The following is a 23,897-nucleotide window of genomic DNA, read 5'->3' as shown; positions in this document are numbered from 1 at the left end:
CCCGTAACGATCGCTCGTCGAGTCTGAAGTCGGAGATCGATCGCACTACTGAAAAAGCCCCCCACTACGCCCTCGGAATTAATTAAACGTGTCTCGTAGTCGACTCTGATGAGTAATTCGGATCGAAATAAATTTACAATTACGTTAATCTCATTAATAAATCTAATCGACGTACATCCGCGGCGCGCGCGCGTGCAGGGAGGGAGAAACTATACCTCGACGGAAATCGGGGTACTCGCTCTTTCAGCGAACGATCGCGATCTATAAGCGGACGTTGACACTGGTCCTGAAAGAGAGAGAGGCTCGCTTATCGAATAAAAAAGCCAATTATTAATAACAGTTATCGTTAATATCGTCGCGAAATTTTCACCCTCGATGAACACACACGCAATTGCCGTGGGCTCGTGTAACCGGTGAATTTCCACGAAACTGATATTGATTACTCGACTCGGAGAGATATTACGATTTAAAATTAATTTCGCGGAGCAGGAGAAGCGCGCGCGCGAGCGCGTGCACGAACGCTCGCAGACAGTGCTGTAGCCGCCGCGGATTAGCCCCCTCGTCCTCGTGGTGCGCGACCTGCTTCGCTCCCTGCTACCACCCCCCGTTAAGCCAACCTATTCTGTGATCCGCTTTCGCCATTTCAATTTCATTGTCCCCTCCGCCCGTCCGCGCTCATTCCTCCGCGTCTTCCGCATCCTGAGAACGTCTACAGCTGCGACTGCAGCCGCGAGGGTCCGATAGATGCGCGAGCGCGCGAAAAAGCGACCTTTCCGCCGCCACTTTTCAGCCGTTGCCAGCAACCTCCGAGGAAAAGGCCACGCCACGACTCCGAAATAAGCGAAATAATCCGTTTCCCCTCGGATAATCGCACCGCGATGAGTTTCGTCTTGTGTGATCAGTAATCAAAAAGAACGACGGACGGAATTTTCGAGGGAGTGAAAGCTCTCCTTGGACTGGCGAACGCGCAAGAGTCCCACCGCATGGCAATTTGCCGGTCGCGCTTGAAGAAACTACGCTACGAGGTGATGCCGAATCGAGCGGAAATCGATAGGAGACGTTTACGGAGCACGGGCAAACGTGAAAAGAATTGTCATTCTTCTATCTTTATCATAAACCTAAACATAAGTTTTTTGTTCCTCCACACGAACTGCTTTAATACCAACGCGATTGCATAACGTAGATAAAGTGGTATCAATATCGGAAACTGCGAATTTATATGTTTTATGAAACTATGTTTTATCTATTTGTTCTCCAAAATTCCATCGATGTATGGAATGTATGAATAAAAATCAACTGACATAACTGCAAAGCCAAAGTTACTTCTATTTTATTCAAGGACTCTAGCAATCCCGCAGCGTTCGAATAGAAGATCGGCACCCGGATGATTTACGCGACTTCATCCGCTTAAATCATGACAATGTTTCCCAGTTGGGCTGACAGCGAATTTTCGGGCGAGAAACGCGACGGCGAAAAGCACAAATTTGAAATTCGTTACTCGCACAGACCGCGACCGCCGGCGCACAACGGCATGACAGACTTCGTGCCGTTCGTCGCATGATTTGCATCACGAATACGCGGCGTACATGTGTGTTTTAACGCGACGTGCAACCGCGATGAAATAATGGAGCATACACAATCGAGTGCACGCGCTCGGCGTGCACGGACACGCAATCGCATCCCCGCGGCACGAAAGCGTCGCGGTTGTTGGAACACGAATTATTTCACGTGTATAATAAGATGAAGCTATTCCACATATTTCACAAAAATACACGCGCGAAGAAATGGAATGATTACAGGATAAATTATACGTTACATTATTTACACATTTCTTGAATGCACGCTATTCGCTATATTCAACCACTTAAGAATTCCGCACGGGAAAATTACAGAAAATTCTTGAGAACCAAGACGCACCAATACAGCATCTCAAGCAGCGAATGTATCTCTCAACGATTCAGCGACTCCGCAAAAGGAATAAATCTTCACGAAGAAGAATAATCATTATCGTGGTTGCGATTATTATCGATTTTTTCGCGGGCAACTGCCACGGCCAAACCGCGCGGCGATATCAGCCGGGACGTACATAACAATCACCGCCGCAGTCTCCTGCAGCTGCAACTGCCATGGCGAGCAGCAGCAGGTACATCAAAAGTTGGCGTTACGGCCGGAATCGTTATTTCCGCGAAGCCATAAAACCGCCGGTAGGAATGCTCTGCGTGCGGATAGCCGCTACGCTCGACTATCTAACGACGGACCGCCGCTGTGAAAACCGGGAAGAATCCCGTACGAAGTGTATCCACAAGCAATTTCGAAGAGGTATTCTTTCGCGGAGGTACGTACAACTGCCGGAATAATCCTTCCTCGAAATCCACGACCTCTTACGACGAGGAAAGCCCGCGGGAAAAATCGAATACCGATTTTTATTGTGCAAGAGGAACGGATGTCGAGACCGGTATCGAGTGCGTTCTGCGCGCGCGAGCGCAAGCGCGTCTTCCTGTTTCCTCTGCAGGAGAATATATAACATCGTCCAAGACAAGATTCTTTGTGTCCAAGAATCAAGATTCCAGCCAATTAATAACGATCGCAAGCGCGTCATTTTGATTCCTTCGATTAGATATTCTACACAATGTGTAGAAGAAATTAAACTTTACTTTTTCTACCGAAACTAATAGCATTATTCAATATTAGAAGAGTGATATCTCTTCCTCTACTTCATCTATCCTTCCTGTGCCTTTATAAAATGTGAAGAATGTTTGCATCGAGCTGTTTATATGTTTATTTGTTTTTATTAATACTCTGAATCATGCAATATCCTAAACGTGCTAGAAACCCGTTTGTTCGGGGCAACTGGATAGCTCGGGTACCTCGGGATCGCTAATTCCCGTGCTCATGTCAACAATTATGAGCCCCTGAGGAAGCAGAGATATTTAAGAACAGTACGAGGTCTCAAAAGTATCCGACCTCTGCTTATATCGTGAGAAAGAGCTACTCTGGAGTAATATGAACGATGTCGCCTTACGTCCAGTTAGAAGTCACTGACGTAGAAAAAAATTTAGGGTGTCGAATTCGAGAATTTTTGGCAGAAAAACAAATGTGTCATCCATCGTATTCGTCAGATTGATGTCTATTTTCGAAAATGAAAATATCGATGAAATAAATTTGTAACGATGAAACGATGGTTTTTATGTACAATGACATCAAATCCATACAAGCTGTGACGAGGAACACTGAACTACATCTCAAAGATGGACTTACACACAGTGCGATCCATAAGTTTTGAGACAAGATTGAATTATTTTTCAGTACATTGTACGTATGCTACTTGCAATTTGCAAATGACATTCTTGAAAATTACCAACTGCAGTTCTCTACTTTACATCTCGGAAATATGCGCACAGTGCACACTTCTGTTTTTCCTTCTACTTGTACTCTATGCTCGAGCGAAGAAGCGTTCGCATGAACTTCACGAATAAATTCGAGTCGACGAGTAAATCCGTACTACGTGATGCAGTTCCTGCAGCAGAATTTAATCTCGATACGATCGAAATGCAAGATTCAATTAGTTCGCGCATGACTTATAGCAACGCAGTCAAACAGAGAGAGGGAGGGAGGAGGAGAGACGGAGGATTGTCTCGCAGACTAAAGCCGGTGTGAATCGTTGACACACCTGTATGATCACAGATGCAAATGCGGCTCGTCGGCAGAGCGGATCGTCTTATACGAGCAGCATGAATATAAAACAGGTCCACGTGCATTAACCTGCTTCCCAAAGCTCCTCATCGACTGACCGCACCCTCGCAATCAGATCGATATCGAGGTTGATCGGCACCTACACGAAAAAGAGCCACGACTCGTTCTTCAGGGGCGAGAAGGCCGCGTTTCGTCTCTCCTTATGATTCGTATACAAGACGTCTGCCGATAGAATCACCAATTATTCCTGGCGACGGGCCCGGAGCATGGGGCCTGTCAATTATCTACCTGGGGTCTACGTGAACCTCCGACCATGAGAAACGACCCTCGGTCAATCCGCTGAGATGCCTGCGTAGCGCTGATAGACACGTTTATGCGGTCAATCCGATAGCAGCAATCGATGAAATATCCGGAGATCCGATTTTTCTGTGCTCGTGTTTGTTCACCGTGAACGTACCCGTTTCAATTTCCCTCTGCGGTACGTGCAGTGTTTTTAATATCAAACGGTTTCGATTGCTTCCGATACAAGAATCGACGTTGCAACAACGTGCAACGAACACCGCCTGACCTTTTTAATTGATTTTTCTTCGATCGCGATAGCGCGCCTAACATTTCTTATTGATGACTTCGATAGCTTCGCGTACCCTGTAATTCATAAATGTTTTATCAACTATATATACATTGAATGATCGATTAGCACAAATACAGATGAGAGTTACACGAGCAAGAAAAAAATTGTTACGTAAAATGCACGATTATCGGTTTTATTCTCAACATGTGGGCAGCCGGTTATAATTAATAAGCTTCTCGGGCAGTTCGGTCAAGGTTCACGGATAGTTATCTAATCCCGTGGATATCGGTAAACCTCGGCTAGTCAGGATGCCCTTGCATCTCGATGAAGCTGATAAACTTCATGCGAGACTTGGCAAAGTATTCCGACGGCAATCTAGATACCGTCATTCGAGCTGCCGTTCGAGAATGGCTTGCTGAACCAAACGTTTACGTTCCTCGTTATACCCCTGTGCCACGTCGCCGGTTTTCGCTTTGTACGTGTGTGTGTGTGTGGTGTGTGTGTGTGTGTGTGTGTGTGTGTTTGTGTACGAGTGTCTCTATCGCTCCCTTTGCCAGATTCTACCGAAAATACGCCATGAGGATTTATCGAAGCGAATTTGCGAATTAGCATCACGCTGCGTATTTGCCCACACGACATCTAAATATCGGCTCGCGTTTTTACCGTGGAAGCAGCATAACGGACAGATAATTGGAACACACGAACACCGATACGTCTACTACTCACGGACTGACTGAAACGCTGGCACAAGAGCGAGCTTTTAACGCGGAATTAAACGTATCGCGTGCAAGTCAAAGGAGCGCTTCTGCGAGCGACGATTCTCGCTCGGTCATGCAACTGATCAGCCAACAGATTATTACGGAATACATTACTGTGAATAACGGCGCCTATTAAAAACTTATTAACATCATTATATTTAAAATATGTCGTTTATCAAATTTGTAACTTTCGTAATCATTCTACGTCGAGGAAAATATTCAAAAACGCAAAAAAGGGACAAATGCGCGCGTGCGGAACGTCGTGATGATCGATCACACCGATAGCGCACACTTTTATCAAATAAATTGCAATTTCGAGAGCGGGAGCCTAATTCAGGAAAGAGCGAGCGAAATTTCAAACTACATGATAGATAACCCGATCTGCGTCCGAGAAGCGATGGCTCGATTCCCCGTAGCGATTTCACGACTCGTTAGATCAAAAGGGATGGCCGGATAGGCTAGGATTCGGGTAAGGTCGAGACTCGCTTCTCGAATTTGCATGTCTAGTTTGTGTGTGTACACGTGCAATTTGTTACCACCGCCATTGCCGCAGCTACTGCTGATTGCTGATTATTCACAGACGCTAAAATATACACGGCTGAGCCCGACCTGGCCGGAGTTTATGTACACATGCACACGCGCGGCCAAAGCGGAGAGGATTCATATATCCGTGCGAAATCACGTATCAAGCCCATGCGCATTCCTGTGTATCGCTCGCGCAATTAAAGTAGACGCAGTCGACCAAACGGCGGTCGCACAATGATGATTTCGACGTCGCGGAAGCCGAAAAAAAACCGCGTTCGTTTTAAAAACGTCGGGTGTGTAAACGTTCGATTGTGTGCGCGCGGAATAAATTTACAGCGCGATTATTGTTTCGCGGAATTGCTGCTAAATATTTGGAGATGCAGAATTGTCTACGCGCGCGCGTATGTGTATGTGTGTATCGCTGGACATGACGGTGTAGTGCTTGTGTGTTACGGTACTTCGTTTTAAGGTAACGAGCGTCATGCATAAAAGAATCGTCAAATTGAAGCTGCGCGAACGCGATACGAAAGGTTCGTATCGATTTACAATTATCGGGAAGCGATGCGCTTAATTGTCCTCGTTCCGCGTTACGAATTGTTATTTATATAATTGCATCGCAAAAATGACACGCTCCTCTCAATCTGCACATCGACAGGAGGAGTTGGAAATAAATCACTATTTATTACATCGCACACGTAAAGACGCAGTATAAGAAAACAACGGAAATTACTGGTTTATGTGAGCGTTCAGTCGCGTACGACGCGGCGCTTCTCGTCGCGCGAAACAATTTGTCCTGGCGGAAAAGGACGCTTTGCAGATCGTATAAAAATTCCGCAGACGATTTACACACACAAATACAAGAAGCGGTATCATCAAATTGGCAGAGAATGAGGAAGTTTATATCGCCCGGGCGACGGGAAATCGGAGCGCGAGCCGGGTAAAACGACACGCGGAAACGACCGGCAGGGGGATCCTTACGAGGAATTTTCCGTGAGTAATTGCCACCGTTACCGATAATTAACACGAAATACGCTTTCCCGGCCGCGCGTTGCGTAACCCCGTATAACATAAACGAGATACCGTCGCGGCAATTATTGCTGCTTACGACAATTAATAGCAGGATCTCCTTGTGATAACCATGAGCCTCTTTCTTCACCCTCCTATCGACTATACCGGTCGCGTCGCGGTTGAAGCGATAGCGCCTTTCGCAAAGCGCAAAGCCAACCCGGAAAAGGAGCTTTCCACCCCCGGGCGTCTATTGTCCGCGGTAGCCCAATTTACGGCGATTATTTACAGTCGGTGAAATTTATTTTCCCGTCGCCGTACCGCCCTACCCTACTACTCTCCGCTCGTACCCCGCTCGGTTTGTGTCGCGGATGAAGAGAGGGTGGTTGCTCTGGCGGTCGCCAAAACACGGGCGCCTCGTTAGCACCCACGCTAATAATAATTACTCGCCTGGTTTGACTCGCAAAGCGAGGCTGGCCCCCGGCACAGGGACGCAAGGACATTGACATCGTCTCCATAAAAGCTAAAATTTCCACCCCCGTTCTCTGCATTTCCCGGTTGCCAGTCGCCCGGCCATTTCTCCGCTCGACGTCCCTCGCAACTGCCAAAACTCGCAGTTTCGATAAAATTTGCGCTTCTTGTAACGCACGCTATAACACACGTCAAAGAATCAAACAATTCGTCGAAATATTACTCATTCAACACGACAGCGTTGAAAAATCGAAACTGACGCGGGCGCGCCGAGCGCGTTAAACGTTCGCGTTCTTTGAAATCAGGCAATAAATTAACGGCACATTAAACGTTCGTTATTGTGCATTTGCGTAGGGGTACGTAAACATTTATAGCATATTTAATTCGCGCGACTGTACATGTTATCGCGAATCTGCGTCTGCGACACGCAAAAATACAGCGTTTATCAGTTCCTGCTCGTTACGCGACAGTACGCGAGAATGTAGCTTATTATCCCTCTTGTTGGCTAATAGTCGAACCTGAGAAGCTTAAACCGAATACGTTCCCGTCTTTAATCCGAGCCGCCGCCGCCGCTGAGCCTCCGCCAGCTTCTCCAGTATCGCAGAATTATATTTCTCCTGAAAGGAGATCGGATGAACCAATCATAATAACGAAATTTCAACTTCCACCGTCTGGCCGTCGCCTACGTCGCCCGTCGAATGCGTATCGAATTTCTGCTTTAACAAAAGGGAGAAAGGAACGCCGAAAAGGGGAGAAGATGTAATTCGTTTAATGCGGCAAATGCCGGAGGATTACGCGCGGACGAAAGAAAACGTTACAACTCGCTCTCGCGACTTTCTGGAGGAGAACGCATCTCGTCGCGATATTCGGGAAACTTTCCGCGAGAGGCGAAACCCGGCTGAGTCCGAGATAAACCGGAGCGCTGCTCGTAATTGAACCGCAAGCGGTTCTAATCTGGACTGGATGTGTGCTTCTAACGAGAATCTTAAGTACAAAGTAACGGGCACAGTTAGGAGGATACCGCGCACACTACGCGAAACCGTGAACCAGTTAGATATCCCTGGCCACCGTGCGAGCCGTCCGACAAAATTTGTTGGCCACTGATAAAACGACGCGGTTACATCCGTCGCTTTTGTCCCGGGTCTCGATACGAGTCCGTAACGTTCGCGACTGATAACATTGTAAAAGATTCCTGCTCAGTCCCTTTGATCCATTAGCAAAATTCGGACCGGAGGACTGAAGCTAGATACATAATTTGCCGGATATGCTTCGTGTCTAGATCGCCTGCCGGGAGTTACGGCTGACCTGCTTCTGAGCGTGTAAAACGCAACTTGTGAGGTGTAAAACAGAATTTATTTTTTTTTTTTGAAAATGACATATGCATCTTTTGTTCCGGAATTTATTTGCATGCCAATTGCGCGACAAGACAGAACTCTGGTGATAAAATAGCGGTTGTATTGCTTCGAAGTCCGCCATTTTCTCGATGCGGTGATATAAAAAAATATGATTATCCCAACCCGGCACCTACTACGGGCACCCGCGTAACTTTTTTCGAACGACCGCCGTGTTTACTGGCGGGATCGCAGTTCTTCACGATACGTGGTAGTAAAAACTGCTTTATGATGGTAATACGCGATAGCGCCTGATGAAATAATCTTATGCGTGCATTCTCCACTAAGAGAAGTCTGAAATATATTAGCTTCTCTTAGCTTTCCTCGTAGCTTTTCAATACCCTTCAGTCGCTTCGCTCCTCTCGAGATCAAGGGGGACGTAAAAGCGTAACGTGCAGTAACAACGTATCGCTACGAATGACAAAATTGCCTTTCAGACGTTGCCTGTCGCGAACGAAAACGAGAGTGTCTACCGTCGTGTATCTTATAACAAAGGTCCCAGGAATGGGAAGGCGGACGACTTTAAACAAGAACAAGTTTTACGCGCAAACGTTTACATGTAACCTGGCTCTCTTTTCGGACCTGTTGAACTAGTGCTTCGTCGTGTTTTCGGAACGCCCTGACTTTTGTTATTTAAAGAAATTCAAAGACCGTTAAGCAACGATATTTAGATGCACGCTTTGTATTAATTATCTTTTATAAAGAAAGAATACATGTATAAGAGTGTGTCCGCATGACATTTCAGATTTATGTTTCATTTTTTTATATTGAATTTCTTATTAGTGCTATATTTATATTTTATATTGCTATTCAAGCGACATGATAATATTAATAATAAAAATTGTCTTTTTCTCATTGCAGGTGAGTACCATTAATGATGATACCTACGAATAATCTTCATATGGTAAGTTTATTATCCTAATAATCGACACGGGATCAAACTTGCCCGAAAGATGACAAAAGAAAAATAGCAACAGCCAATACTTTGATTAAAATATTACATGCCATCTCATTGTTATTAATAAATAAAACTAGCTTTTATCACATACGAATTTTTGCAAACACTTAATTCTGTAACGAACCAACATTACTATCCAATATAAAATGTATAAATTTTTACGAATGAGTATACAAATAGATAGAAAATGATGAATACATAAATTACAAGAATCACGTTGTCATCGGTCTAATGATGATATATACTAAAATCATCCCGCACATTCGACGGCAAATATAGGATCACATGTGGTAACGAGCGTATATATCAAATTACTAAACAGCAAAGACAAGACTGCATGTGTAACGCATTGTACACCAAGTAACGCGCGCGACGCTGCCGAGAATATAGAAGCCAGAGTGGTGGCAACTCAATGCATTATTCAGCTCGGTCAACCCTAACTCACGCAAGATGCATCCTCGTCTTTCTTCATCCACCTCCTGTACGATATGCTGCAGTGGTCACCCATACATTGTCACGCGTGTACGTGAACGTACACATCGACTCGCGTTTATGAGCCATCGATCAGTACTTCGACGGTCAGCGCTGATAATTATTCAGTTTCAGTCACTTTCGCGCAGCGACTTCCTGTTAACGAAGAAATAATACTCGATGTTCTTTCATTCATTCTGACGAGCGCGATTCCGAATGATAAATAATTCAGAATGATAAGTAACTTTTATCCGACAAAAGTTGCCGTCATTATTTCTCGTATGGTCAGTTACGTGGAGGAGGGGAATGAAATCAAGAATGATGCTGGTTCGAGAGAGAATCTCACTTTCCTGGGAAGTTTCGGAAGTCCCCGGCGCAAGCAGCGGTCCGATTCGAGGGTAGTCAGGCAAGGCAAAATGGGTATTTGGTATTCCGACGAAGTAACCTCGAGCTCTTTCCACTCTCTTCCGCTCGTCGCGCACGCATGCCAACTATCTTCCGGTCGCTAGAGCCGCTCTTCACGGCTTTCGTCTCGGAGACAAGCAAATATTGGCGATCGCTCTTGAAATGAAGCGCCGGGACTGACTATAGCGTAGTTGGAACGGAATCCGCGGGCTCTCTCGTTATAACGTACCACCTTGCGCAGGCAGCATCACCAACGTGAAGGAACGTTTAAAAATGCCAGCGAAGGGTAGTTTCGAATGATGATGACTGCGATAAATATTTCACTGAGTTTCTAAGTGCACTTTCTAAAGTTTCTATACTGCATTCTTTTGCGTGACTTACAACAACCGACGTCGATCACGAAAACAGGAATACTTCGCGACTTCAAGTTTCCCCCGTACAATACGAGAAGACCCATTCATGACGTAAAACGATCGTCAACAGGCAGAAGCCGGTGCCTCGGCGAGTTTTCAATTAGTGTTCCCTGCACAAATTTAGGAAGCTAATTCCTGAACAAGTTAACAAACAGGCCCGGTTCGTCAACGTCGGGAAAAGAAACGCACGGTCCTTGATTCGGAGCGAGTCGTGGTAAACATTCGAGTTCTCTTGCTGAAGTTTCCACGCAGCAATCTCTCCGTCGTACCCTCGACTTACGCAGAGAGACGTTCGCAGCACCAACTCCGTCCCCTCGGCGTCTTCTTCCCTCCTTTCGTATCCTCCGAGTTCCACCCCTTTCCGCCGCTATCTGCCTGTTCGTCGTTCTTTACATTTTCTCTGTCTTTTCCGCATCTCCGCGGCGGAATGTCACAACTTTCGCAAAAGCCTTCGATTTGGACGCAGGTGGGTGGAGACGCGGACGGCGAATCCGCATCAAACGAACCGATTGCAGAAAACTTGTTGAGAGCCCTGGCGAAATCCGCGACTGCCTCCTCTCCTATCCGTCCCTCGTTCTCGTCCTCGTCCTCGTCATCGTCATCGCTGTCGTCGTCGTCGTGCGTTCAGCACCGCAACGGTTTTCTTTCGCAGCCGTTCGTCGTGAGTTCTATCTTGCTCCTCCACGCCCTTCCCTCGTTGCCATCTTTCTTATTTTAGTACTATGCGTTGCTGAACCATCCCTTTTCAGGATATAATGTAGAAAGCGAGTAGAGGATTAGAAAGTAACGACATGCGAAATCATGTCCTCGAAAAATTCGATAAGAAAAATCACATAATGTGATAGATGATAATCATAAAAATAATAATATTAATAGTTAGAAATTCTAATAAAAATTTTAAAAGATCGATTGGGAGAGATAATATCCTTCCTGTTTATTTGTGTATTAAAACAGAATTATGAAATATTACATTTCGATGACATCGAACGATGCATGAAGCAAATTTAGCTTTCTATTATTTATAACTCACGGCAATGCATTTTGGGATGCTGTAAAGCGCGCATCACAGCACAATGTTCATCACGATGACACAACGATCATTTCATCACGAATATAATAAACGAAATATTAGCTGCGCGAAAGCACGATTATCGAATTCATCGAGAATTCCAAGCAAACACGCGTTCGCTAATCCATGGAATGTCATACAATGAGTCTTGCTTGTGCAAAGTGAAAGTTTTACCACATTATTCGCGGTGAACCCCGCCAGGAGAATTAATGGGCGTTACGTCTTTTGTTTAGCCACGTGACTTTATGAAAGGGAAGATCTATTCAAAGATTAGGAAGGGAAGGACCATCATTCGGTCGGGGAGGATTTTCTACGTCGACATTATTTGCTTTGTCAGGACCATAGATATATTAAATATAGATAAAGCTTTATCGCCATCTCTGCCCTAAGTTCACGCACCAAGATAAAGTATTTAAAATCATCTAGATTATCAAATTTTCCTCCCTTATATTGTCTCGTCGATGTAATAAACAATGACAAATCGCCCGCGGTGGCAGAAACGCGCAATTGCGCATGCGCGAAGGAGGAAAATCTACCCCTCTTGCCCCACTTATCTTTGCGCGCGATAAAATAGACAAAGCTCTATCTATATTTAATATATCTATGGTCAGGACCCACAAATTTGCCTTAATATCAAAATTATTCATAAACAACTGAATCCGACAAAATGGCGCGTCACGTTCGTAATGAAATTAATTAATAAACCAATGGAAAACTCTCGGTGCTTCGTATTATATCGTCCGCGATAAAGAGCCCATCGCGTGTAACTAATGACGCTCGTCTTTCCTTCTTCGCAGAGGAAAACTCGATAACTACGGCCGTTCTGCCGTGGAACTCTAATTTCTCGGATTTGGGATGTCACCCGGTTCTATACGCGACAGAGCATTTACTGACCGCGATACTACATGGAAGAGGTCATGACCGGCAAATAAAATAACCGAGGGCTGTTTCTTTTCTCCTTATCCCGACCTGTCAACCGTAACTCCGTAGACATCCTACTCGAGGTCGTGACTCGGTATAGTAGAAACGGTGAAGGCAACATCTCGTGGACGTATCCAGAATTGAAGAATTAAAATCACACGTTATTTAAACGCTAAAAGTAATATTTCGGAACAGCATCGGAGAGTGTAATTTTAATTTTAATTTTACACAGAATTCATTGATTTATCTTGCGTTACTTCCACATTACTCGCGTACTTTCATACGCAGTTAATATCTGCGAAACATTAGCATAAATCCCTCCACGTGAAACCCGTGTCAAAGCGATCGCGCCCTTTCTGCTTTCCAAACGTGTATCAGCGGGTGAGATCCACGAGAAATAAATTCCTCTCGATTGAGAACCCGATCCTGACGATCTAATCACGCGATAACCACGAACGCGATCCTTCTTCGTAGGGATAACATCGTGGAAGGGAAGAGAGATACATCAGGCGGCTCGTTAAGATACAAAAGCGAACCACGTGCGATGTTGCTGCATTTCACGACAGTGTTGGGTATACTCCGTGAAACTTTTCGTTACGATGGCGTTACGCACTAATCAGAATTAATCAAGATAATCCGTGTGAAATCAAGGAACATCATAAATAAGAACACACTATTTGCCAGCGTATCTCAAACAGGAACAGCAATCTCAACCAGATAGCAATATAACCGATGTAATGTTAAATGGGTGTCGTAAATCTAATATAAAAAATTTTAAGAGGGATACAAGCCTCCCTCCCTCCCTCCTCTTCTCGGGCCAGTAATTTTCAAGAAATCGCGCTGTTTCCGAGAGCGTCCTACGAATCTCGCTCCACGTCATCGATAACGTCCTAGCATCCTTCGAATCCGGCAAGGCGAACACGTACGAAACACGACGAGGAAGGAGAGGCCCCGTCGGGCGCCCTCTCACACCGATGCACCCTCCATAGAGAACCGGAGCTATCCATCTTATACACGCGTCTCTGAAGAGGTTTTATTCCGCGCCGCTCCCCGACCTCCACCCCGGGCATCCCGTCTTCTTCCCGCGATAACGCCAGCCTTACAACTGATTGTGTGCGAGGGATGTCGCGCCCTATTCGAAATTTCCTCCTACGTTTCGTTCGGGATCATCCGAGACAACTTGAATCTTCGACACCTTCCTCACGAGTTCACCCAGGCGCCCATCGACCGCTTCCGGCGCAAAGGCCTTTTGTATCGTTTGCGCTTGATCCTGTGCTTTCCGCGCGATTCCGCTTATACTTCGATCTTGGGCAACTTACTTCTCTTAGGCGCAATCTATTTTTGCGCAACGTCCAGATGAACGAATCTGACCCGCGAATCAAAACGAAAAAAAAATGAAAAACGGTCCAAATTGCCGCGTTAATTTCTGCGGAACTTATAAAATTCGTGTGTGAATTTTAATAGATTACTGCGGTAATGCTATGTTTGAAATTGGAGTGAAAATGCACGCACCTTTTACTAATTAAATGATGGAACTTGTTGCTCCTAGATTATTTAGAAAATAATTTCGCAATTGCCCGACAAAATAATTCATGGTCTCCTGTGGTTTAATATTGACAATTCCTAAAGTGACGCGCATTCGTGAGGGAACCGTCGATTGTAATTTTAAATCAGGAAGAATGACGGATGTGGGAGACGGAAACGTCGGTTATGAGACGGTCTTGTGATAAGTTCCATATTTACATATTCGTAAATCACTTCGCTCAGTCCTGAGCTCGATTCTTAAGAATGATAGGATAATGACACTCGCTGATGCATATGTAAATTGAAATGAAACCCCCATCGCCTTCGAGAGACCTCTGGTCTCACCTTGCTACGTTGATCAAAGCGAGATTATGGTTTAGTTGCTACGTAGCATACACAACCGTAATTCTCCAATATAGATACAACGCAATGATTGGAATACGGTTGCAAACGAGCAGTGGTGGTGAGCGGATACGTGAAGGGTTTTCACGGGAAGGGCCAAGGACCAGCTATCGATGGGAAATACGTTTGCAATCGTTTCATCCGCACGATTGAAAGGATGACGCTCGTAGTGCACGCAGAACACGATGATTGATCGGAGCGCGGGATGAAAAGAGATCCGTGTAAGAAAGTTACACCTTGCACAAATAGATTCTCCGACAGAAATCGTCGCTCCTCTCCGCGCACCCCGCGCAGCTCTACTCCCGATATCGCGCCTTGATTTCCATACGCTCTCTGACTTTGCATATTCTGCCTCCCTCCTTTCTTCTCATTCAAAGGTCGTCGTTTTATACATCGGGCCATCTCTGACTCCTTCGCGGATCTGCCTCGCTTTCCGATCCTTCTAGGGTATCTCAAGGAGAGGAGCATGAGGAAGCGAAACGAAGGCCTCGAACTCACGTCTCTTCTCGCCGCTCAATCGCCCCCCGTTTTCCCTCCCCCGAACGAACTATCCGCCTTCTTTGCCCGTGCCTTCCATTCTTTCCTTGACTGCATTTGTCCCTTATTAGATATTCCATTTTATTGAACGAAGCCTAGAAGCCTGGCTCCCAGCCTACTTTCCTTCCTTCCTTCCTGGCATTCCCACTTGCATCCTTTCGCTTTGCCGTCGACTACACACGCGAGGATACGTCCCTCTCTTTCTGCGGGATCCTTGCTTTCTTCGAACCGCCCGTCCTCCCTCGCCGCCACAGACAGCATCCGCCAGAAACGCCCACATCCTTTTTCTTTTTTTCTTTCCTTTCTTCTACCTTTTTCTTTTTTACTTTTTTGACAACGCGCCTCTCGTCCGCGACATCGTTTTATTCCGCGTCTCGAATTTCAAACGTTATTATTCACCCTTCCGCGAACCCCTTCGCGAATCTTGGATCTTCGTCGTCGAATATTTCCGGTTTGATGCGCGCCCGGTAACCATCCGCCGTTCTCTTCCGCCTCTCGACTTTCGCGATGACTTACACATTCGAGCTTACACGTTGATTCTGCTTCTCGCAAGGCAACCGGAGGGGTCGGAAACGACGATGAGGTGGTCACGATGGTCGAGGGAGGATACAGCACGTGAAATAGACGAGAGTGAAAGGAGGAATTTTCTCTCTGTACTTTCAAATGGGATCGAAACTGTATTTTGATGCAACGACCAAAGCTAAATTTGATTCCCGCAAGATTCCATCGAGAAACAATAAGCTTCTGCATTGAATCGAGCGATATGATCGTAGCCTTGTAAATGGTCAAATTAAATTTGGACATGGTTTGATGGTTCGAATTCACACAGTACGAGTTCAACGACAACGGTCACATTGAAAACGGAACTCGATAACTCGAGTTCGATTATTTCGGAATATATATAAATTTCGAGATCACATGTATTCATCACAACTACTACAACTATCTTTTGTGTTCAAATCAACTCAGTAAAACTGGCTATATCACATAAATGTTAAATTAATATTAATATTAAATATTACATTAAATACCTCTCAAATATACTCAAATGATTTTACCGCGTACGATTGTCTGTATTATAAAATTTCAGCGAACTAACACGAGTGTTAATAAAATAAATTACTTCCCATAATAGTACGCCTTTGTAAAATTAAAGTGCGATAATAGTAATTAGAATAATTACCAGAAATTAGTACCAGAAATTCAATAATATCAACGCACATTGAATCCAACAAGTTTACAGCTTGCTCCGCACTAATTCATAAATTAATGCATTTTTGTCGACTAATTGTCATTCAACGTTACATTTTGTAATTATAACATCGAGTTACTTCCAGCTATATTCTTTTCATTATTTTTTGCATGCTCAACCTTTTCTTATAGCCGGCTCTTTTACTAAAATAAGAAAAACGTTCCATGCTGCCCTAGTAATCGGTGTCGAGACAGCGATCTCTCCATTCGGCCCCAGAGTAACTCGCGTTCTTGAAATAACGAGGTTCGAGGGGACGTGCGGCCGTAGAAAAGTGGGTAATCTTCGTCGTCTTTCTCATCGTTGTCGTCCTCGTCGTCATCGTTGCGCGAATGTCACCGCCGCACGTACATGACGGAACAGGGGGGAACAACGTAGAGTCTCGTAATAATATCCACCCAGCCGGGACCCATAGGGCGCACCCTTTTCCTCGTACTTTTTCTGATCCGGACGATCATCATCCCTCTCGTGTCGGCACCATCATCCTTAGATGACCCCTACTGAGCTTCTCTCGTGAATTCGCACGAGCGACAACGAGGCCAATCGCATCTCGACATCTCTGCTCGCGCGTTTGTAACACATGTGATTATCTGCCAAGCACAGATATCGATCTGTCGGAGATAATAATTTTTAATGACGCATGAAAATTATCGAGAAGGATGGAAACTTAAAGAAATTTTTCCTGTTTTAATTTCTGTCAAAAGTTAGAAACGACCCAATTGGCATAGTAATATTGTAGGAATATTCACATTTATAAACATTTATATAAACATTTGACACATGAGCAGACACTGCAATTTTATCAGATTCGCAAACAAACTCGTACCTTCAAGTCTCCTTCTTTCCCTGCCTCATCGTTTGCTCCCATCAACTTGCTCTCTTTCTCTCGTCGCTTCTCCTCCCATCCGAACGGCTGATTATGTCAGACGGAGTTAAGACCGCGTTTGTTTATCTGATTTCACGTTATAACGGCAGCCAGCAAGACAGGCTACCGTAAGGACGTAGTTGCGGTATCTCGTGTAACTAAGATTGAACGGGAGAAAAGGACAGAGAGAGACGGGACAGCCAGTGTGGGCAACAGGAAGCGAAAGAGCGAGGAAGAGAGGAGAGATGAATCCGACGCGTTTCGTTCTGTCGCTGGAGGCGAGGACGGTCCTCCTTCGAAGAACAGTTTAGTTACGATGAATGGACCGAATGAATCACGCGGACCAATTAAGGATTACAGTAGGCGACGCTCCGCACCGACAACGCTGGGACATCGCTTGAGCGTCAGTACCGAAGGTGCGACGAACGAAAGGTACTCTCTTGCCCGAAGATGGGAGCAAACCAGGTTCCTTCACGGCTACTTAACCTTCGTTGGCTCGCACTTAATTGGAACTTCTAAATATACTTCCCGAGTGTGTTCTGTCTCTTTTTAGGATTATATTGAATCCAGAGTTCATGTAGATTAAACCTAAACAAGGAGAATTTTGAACGAGGAGCATTGCGATGTATAATTTTAGGTATTTTATACTATATTGTATACTGTTATATCGGATTTAAAATAGAAATAACAGATAATGTATATTGTAGAAATCGAGAAGTATATATACGTAATCGGAGTTGAAATAATCGTTCTCGCGAATTGGTTTATTTATAGTACAGAATTATTAACTCGGTAACGGTTCAGAGACGATTTTGTTGTCAGATGATCGCTTTTTTATAAAAAAATATTTAACGTCATCAATCAATTTTTATTTTTGACCTTTTTTCCCTTTTTCCTTACTTATTGGGACCTCATTGCTCTTTATAATGTTACTGAATACCAGCCCTAGTCTCTGTTTATACCGTTTTTCCTTCTATTTCTAGTTTTAATATATATTCTTTCCGAAACACAAGTGTCCAGTCTTTAATCGGTATTTTAATTCTATCATCACTTACTTCTTCAGTTTTCTTTTGCCAATTCTGCTATCTCGTTTCCAATGATCGCTTCTTAAAGAGTTAACATACATGTACAGATAACACACATAGACAGACGTGTTTGTTTCAATTTCGAGAGGACTTAGAAAAGTCACGTTACCATAATATATTGTATTATTTAGTATATTATATGTTACGTTAATATACGTCAGGCGACGGATATATATTATATAATATATTATATGTAATATGACGTGTTATATGGATGAGATGGATACCATATACACACAATACGATGCTCAAAAGAAGCAATATGTTCTCATTCAGGACGTTAAAATTCGACTTATGTAAACAATTTAATGATATTACTACAACTGATGCATTATCACTATTTAATCAAATTAATGCGACCGTAAACAAAAGGAAGTTTGTCAATTTACTCTACGATAACGCGTATCGAGCGATGGACTGCAAAACTTCCAACAGTCTCCTCTCTTCGACGGAAATATCCCATCTTCCTATCTTCCGTGAAATGTTCTATCTCCTCTGTTTTCCGGACTGGTCATGGGTATTCCTTATCGAAATGGCCACGCTACATAAGACAGATAAAATATTCCCAACCGAGTATTACCGCGTAAGCTGCGATAATTAATTATCGAGTCTTCTTAGTGGTTGTTCGTACGGATTTTAAGATATTTAACAGCAGAGAAATTACGTTGCGCGCGATTCTCTCTTTCTCTTTCTTTCTCTCTCCTCCTCCGGTGGTGTATAACTTTAGAGATATTGTCTTGGCGAAATTCTTGTTTGTACTTATTGGATTACGCTGCGCGAGCAATGTAAAGGGAGTTGCATTTGCCATTCTAAATTTTATTGCACGGAAGTTTTAGATAAGACGGAGAGGGAGGGAGGAGGAGCAGGAGGATTGGGCGCATCGCGAGGCGAATTAACAACGCGCCTTAATTTAGTAGGTGCTACACGCGCTCACTTTGTACTTCCAGAACCAATCTACCATGTATACGCGAGCGTGTATCTGCACCATCTACTAATTTATCTCCGACAGCGCGCGCACCGAACTATACCGCCACTTTCCTCTATCGTTAACGAGATCATAGACGGCGCGTCACGCTCGCAACGTCGATAGATTCCGCGCGAGATTTTTTTCTTCGTGAATGTCTTAATCAGCCGGTGGATACACACCAGCGTGATTCCAATTTTGCACATATCGGAAAAGCCGGTCGCACTGGCCCAAAGCGCTGGAACGCGTCCAACGAGATCCTGTCCTCCCTCGCAAGATCTGAACGACCGCCCGGATATCTCCGGGTCGCTGCCAAATTCGTTTCGAGACTCGCGATTCAGCTGTGCCTCGTAGCGGTCGTTCGCGATTCGGAGGTAATAGCTAAGACCGCCGGAGGAACGAGCAAAAACGATGCATAGTACGTCGCGGCGCGTCTACAAGCGTATAACTTATTCATGCCGATATGCGCTATATCCGGCGACAATCGTCGCGAAAATTCCCGCTTGTCACACTCGCAAGCTATTCATTTTCAGTTTGCATGTGCGCGTACGGTTATGGCCGAGCTATAAGACTGACTTAATCCTATTTATTAGCGCTCATTTCACTGAGACATATATACTACCGAGAAGAGCGTTACGAAATGTTGTTTTCTGCCTATCTGCGACATTGCGAAATGGTCACTAAAACTAATGATGTTACGATTACTTCGGCCTCTCGCGAGATTACATCGTCGTTGTATGGTTAATTATCGAGTCGTTCCGATAGCAAACGACTCCTGACTTTCTCCGTGAAGAAGTTTGTAAAGAAAAGATAAGGGGAGACTCGTGGATCATTCGTGACACAATGCCGGTAACGCTACGACTCTCATTGTACGTTGTACATTTAAATTACATCTGACTAATTGCCGAAGGATTTATATGCTCTATCAAACCTCTATCATTATTTGTGTCCGTTGTGAATCGAGTTAATCGAGACTTTACCAAACAAATGATATCTTTCGATTTAAATTGAATGGAAATAAATATTTGTCAGTCCAAAGCACCGCGTCCGATTAAAGATAAACTACTAAGAATGGTTCGGTCAAGTAGCGGACCACTGACTAGTCTAACTCATGCGAAACTGAGGAGCTCCCCGGAACGTTCGAGGCAGCGCCGAGGAGAAATTTACATCAGTACGTTGCATAATCGCCGCAGTTAACCCTAATCTCATTCATGACCTATGGGAGTCACGCGTCCGTACGTTACGAGGAACAGTCCATGACTAAGTGCTCGATCATGTGAACTCATTCGACACTCGATAATCGCGCAGAAGGGCGCATGCCGGCGATCGCCCACCGTGCGAACCACCTGCAGCGTTTTCCTGGTCTTATTCTTACACGAGAAGAGTGCGCGAGAGCCGTCGATGCGCCGTTTGCAAGACGGGGGTGCCGCTACCGGGGCAGAGAGAAGCGCCTCTCTCTTCCTCTCTCGCTCGAGGGTGCCGATTTGGGGGATGGAAGCACGACGGCGCGTTCGCGTATACGTGTGTGCGATACTACACGCACGATCGCGCGCGCGAGAAGAGGGAATCACGACGGGAAGAGGGGATCCGGAGCAGGAGCAGGAGCAGGAGCAGGAGCAGGAGCAGGAGCCGGAGGAGGGACGGACGCGACGATGACGATGACGATGACGATGACGACATCGCTGGCAACGACGATGCCAACGACGACGGCGACGATGGCGACGACGACGACGACGACGACGGCGCAACATCGCTACGTCGTGCCACGCATGCGCCGCGTGGGAGTCAGAGCGGCGGACGCTCGGGTCGAAGCGGAGGAGGTTGGAGGAGTCAGTGCACTGCCAGCCCCGGAACCGCGAACGTCGATCCCGCGCGTCCCCCAATAGTGCCACCCTACGTTCGTCCGTAGCACAGCCTGCGCCCCGAGTCGCGTCCCGAGGTGGGTGCAGCCGGGTGGACTCGGTCGACTGACTCCGCCACCCCTAATCGTCTCCCTCGAACACTGCTCGTGCCGCGTGTGGGACCGTGCTACCCCGAGTGCCCGTGGACGTCACTGGAGCGCCTCCGGGAGGCAGACGACCGGTATCGACACGAGCGAGCTGCTGTAAGATAACGAACCAGGGTGCAGTGTAGGAGCGGTTCGGAGCCTTCTACCTGGGATCACCCGTGGATGCGGTACTGCGGTGTTCCCTGTGCGATCGTACAACCGATCAGCCGGAGTATCAGCCGCGCCGCTTGCCGATTGGTCCGTCGGAAAGCTGACCAGCTTCGGGCAGGAGATTGGTTCCTGGCGGGCAGGATCACACAGTGGCGGAGATGATGGTGATTTAAGAGTGTCGTGCAGTGCTCGTGTGCAATGCTACAGGCAACCGTACGACCGATAGGCATAGAGGACCGTAGATGTACCAGCCAGGTGGGTGTTCTTCCGGGGAATACGAAGGGCGCTCCCGATCACCGCAACTGGTGCGCGCACCTCGATTCCCTCTTCAAGATATCTTCCCCTTCCCTTCCTCCTGGAACTTCTTACCTGACCCCATGAAAGACCGGTCGCTTATCCCCCCCCCCTCCCGAGACGTGTGCCGCACGTCTCCCCACCACGCCCAGCGTCTGTGAACGGCCGACTGTATTGGGACGCGAGAGATGCTCCGAAATGTGTAGACAGATTTGCGATTTGTTAATAGATAGAGAGGACCTCGTGCTGTTGTCATTTCGGTCAACGGTATGCAATAGGTAGGGGGTGAAATCTCGCTGCACTTGCAACACACGGTGCAGTGCTCGCGGCGAGAGGGTGAATTTGTCCGGGCAACGATCCGACTTGATAAGCAGAAGGGAAATCGCAGTCTCCGCTTCGCGTTTTCGCGATATTTTTTCTGAAAACGGACGTGTGCCACACGAACGAACGGACGGATGGACGGTCCGAGCCGAGCGCGCGCGCGCACGTATTCGCGCTGCGCCGAAAAATCATCGTTTTATTTCCGCTTTCGCGCGGAATAACGCGCGACGAAACGGGGGGAATGGAGCGTCCCTCGGTCGCTATTGATACGTTGGAATTGCGTCCCGCTATCATACGCGCGCTGATAGCGACGATTTCCAGTGTTCAAGTTTACTCCGGACGAGTTTGCGACGCGATGACTTGGTATCGATACTTTCCACAGGGCTCACTGCGATTAAAATCGGATATTAATTTCGGAGCTCGCGCGAATTGAGAATCCGCGAACGGTTAAAATTCATTTCACGTAATTCCGGCAAAATACAACAGTGCAATACGATATTACCACGTTTCGATCTTTCCTATTTCTAACAAACAACAAATTTATGGAACTATTTATTTCTCTGTAAATACTTAATTAAATTTTATTTTTATATTTCGATGAAAATATGATACCCGAATGTTATCGGGCGAAACAGAAAAATGATTAAAATAACAATGATTCTGGGACATGAATTTCGATATGAAATATCGATCTCTCGCGAGTAACGCTGCCAATTTGAGCCGGCAAGAGTATATATCGCTCACTCCAAAAAAGGCTTCGCATTACTCGTAAATGTCAGACTGATAAGTCCCTACGAATTGCTCAGCCAAAGTTATTCCGTCGTTCGCGTGAGTTCCATACGCGACATGCACGATAATGCTCTAAAACCTTGCCGCGGAATAGAGATTGATTGTCGCGTCTCTTAAGGATAACGAAAGCGTCGTTTTTCTCTTCCATTTCAGGTTTTCAACGAAGGTTCGCCGTGAACGCTTCTTACGCACGCGTTATTAAGAACTCACGTAAACCTCTTTCTAGATTACGCGTGCTGTTATTCTCGAAATGGTTCAACTCGATAAAGAGCATGTCCGTGGTCGGAATGGAAATGCCATTTATCATCTGGAATCGCAGTCACGAGATAACGCTCTCCGTGCTACGAATAATTAGATCCCGACGTGATACGGAATGTACGATGTTTTTCGAAATTTCGATCATTGATCAACCGGAATAACTGCAGTGGGCTTTTTTGGATGAAATATCCTGCGTAAATATTGAAATTCATACATGAAGAACTAACAAGGTACAGCGATATTACGTGAAATCGAAATAGAAGGCACCCCCGCAACGTGCCACGAAAACATTGCCATCCCGCGGCGAAACGTGTTTTTCATTACGCCACAGTGACGCTAATAATACAAACATATTATTACAGCTTGTTTCCAGCGTATAACGACATGAGCATAGAGAAAAACTGGGTTAATGATCACTTCCAAATTACTGTTACGGTATTGGTTACACAATTTGCGTAGAATGCGCACAAGACAACGTAAAAGATATCATCGAGCACAGGTATATCATAATGCTGCCAATTTTTACAGTAAATCGAATAACAATCAGCTAACGATCACAATTATCATTTGATAAAAGTATGCTATCATCTATTTATGCTGTCGCACTGACATAATGTCCTACGAAATTTCATTGTCATCGACGAATTTGCACTTGATGATATATTAACGTTTTAATTTGTCATTCAACTCGTTTAAGTTGCAAATCTGATCGCGGACGCGTGGTAATTTCCAACGCCACTTAATCCCTTACATGCGGTCAAAGCCGGAAAATCCTGAAGCATATAATATATGTAACAGGC

At 45.5% G+C, this 23,897-nt stretch overlaps 1 protein-coding gene across 11 annotated transcripts in view; it reads left to right on the top strand.

Moving 5' to 3' along the window:
* Positions 1 to 23,897, top strand: part of LOC105283503 (teneurin-m) — a 603,501-nt gene that overhangs the window by 356,616 nt on the left and 222,988 nt on the right. For 2 of the 11 annotated variants that reach the window (XM_026972379.1, XM_026972382.1), the window contains exon 1: positions 21,106 to 21,690. The exons of the other annotated variants lie outside the window; for them this stretch is intronic. In XM_026972379.1, coding sequence (XP_026828180.1) covers positions 21,678 to 21,690 — 13 coding nt within the window. In that variant the 5' untranslated portion in view covers positions 21,106 to 21,677. Of the gene's footprint in view, positions 1 to 21,105; positions 21,691 to 23,897 lie in introns of those variants that run through there. 11 annotated transcript variants of the gene reach the window in all.

This window comes from Ooceraea biroi, chromosome 1 (assembly GCF_003672135.1).
Source record: "Ooceraea biroi isolate clonal line C1 chromosome 1, Obir_v5.4, whole genome shotgun sequence".
Lineage (NCBI taxonomy): Eukaryota > Metazoa > Arthropoda > Insecta > Hymenoptera > Formicidae > Ooceraea > Ooceraea biroi.
The sequence above is the reverse complement of the archived record's forward strand: the minus strand, read 5'-3'. Positions and strand labels throughout refer to the sequence as shown.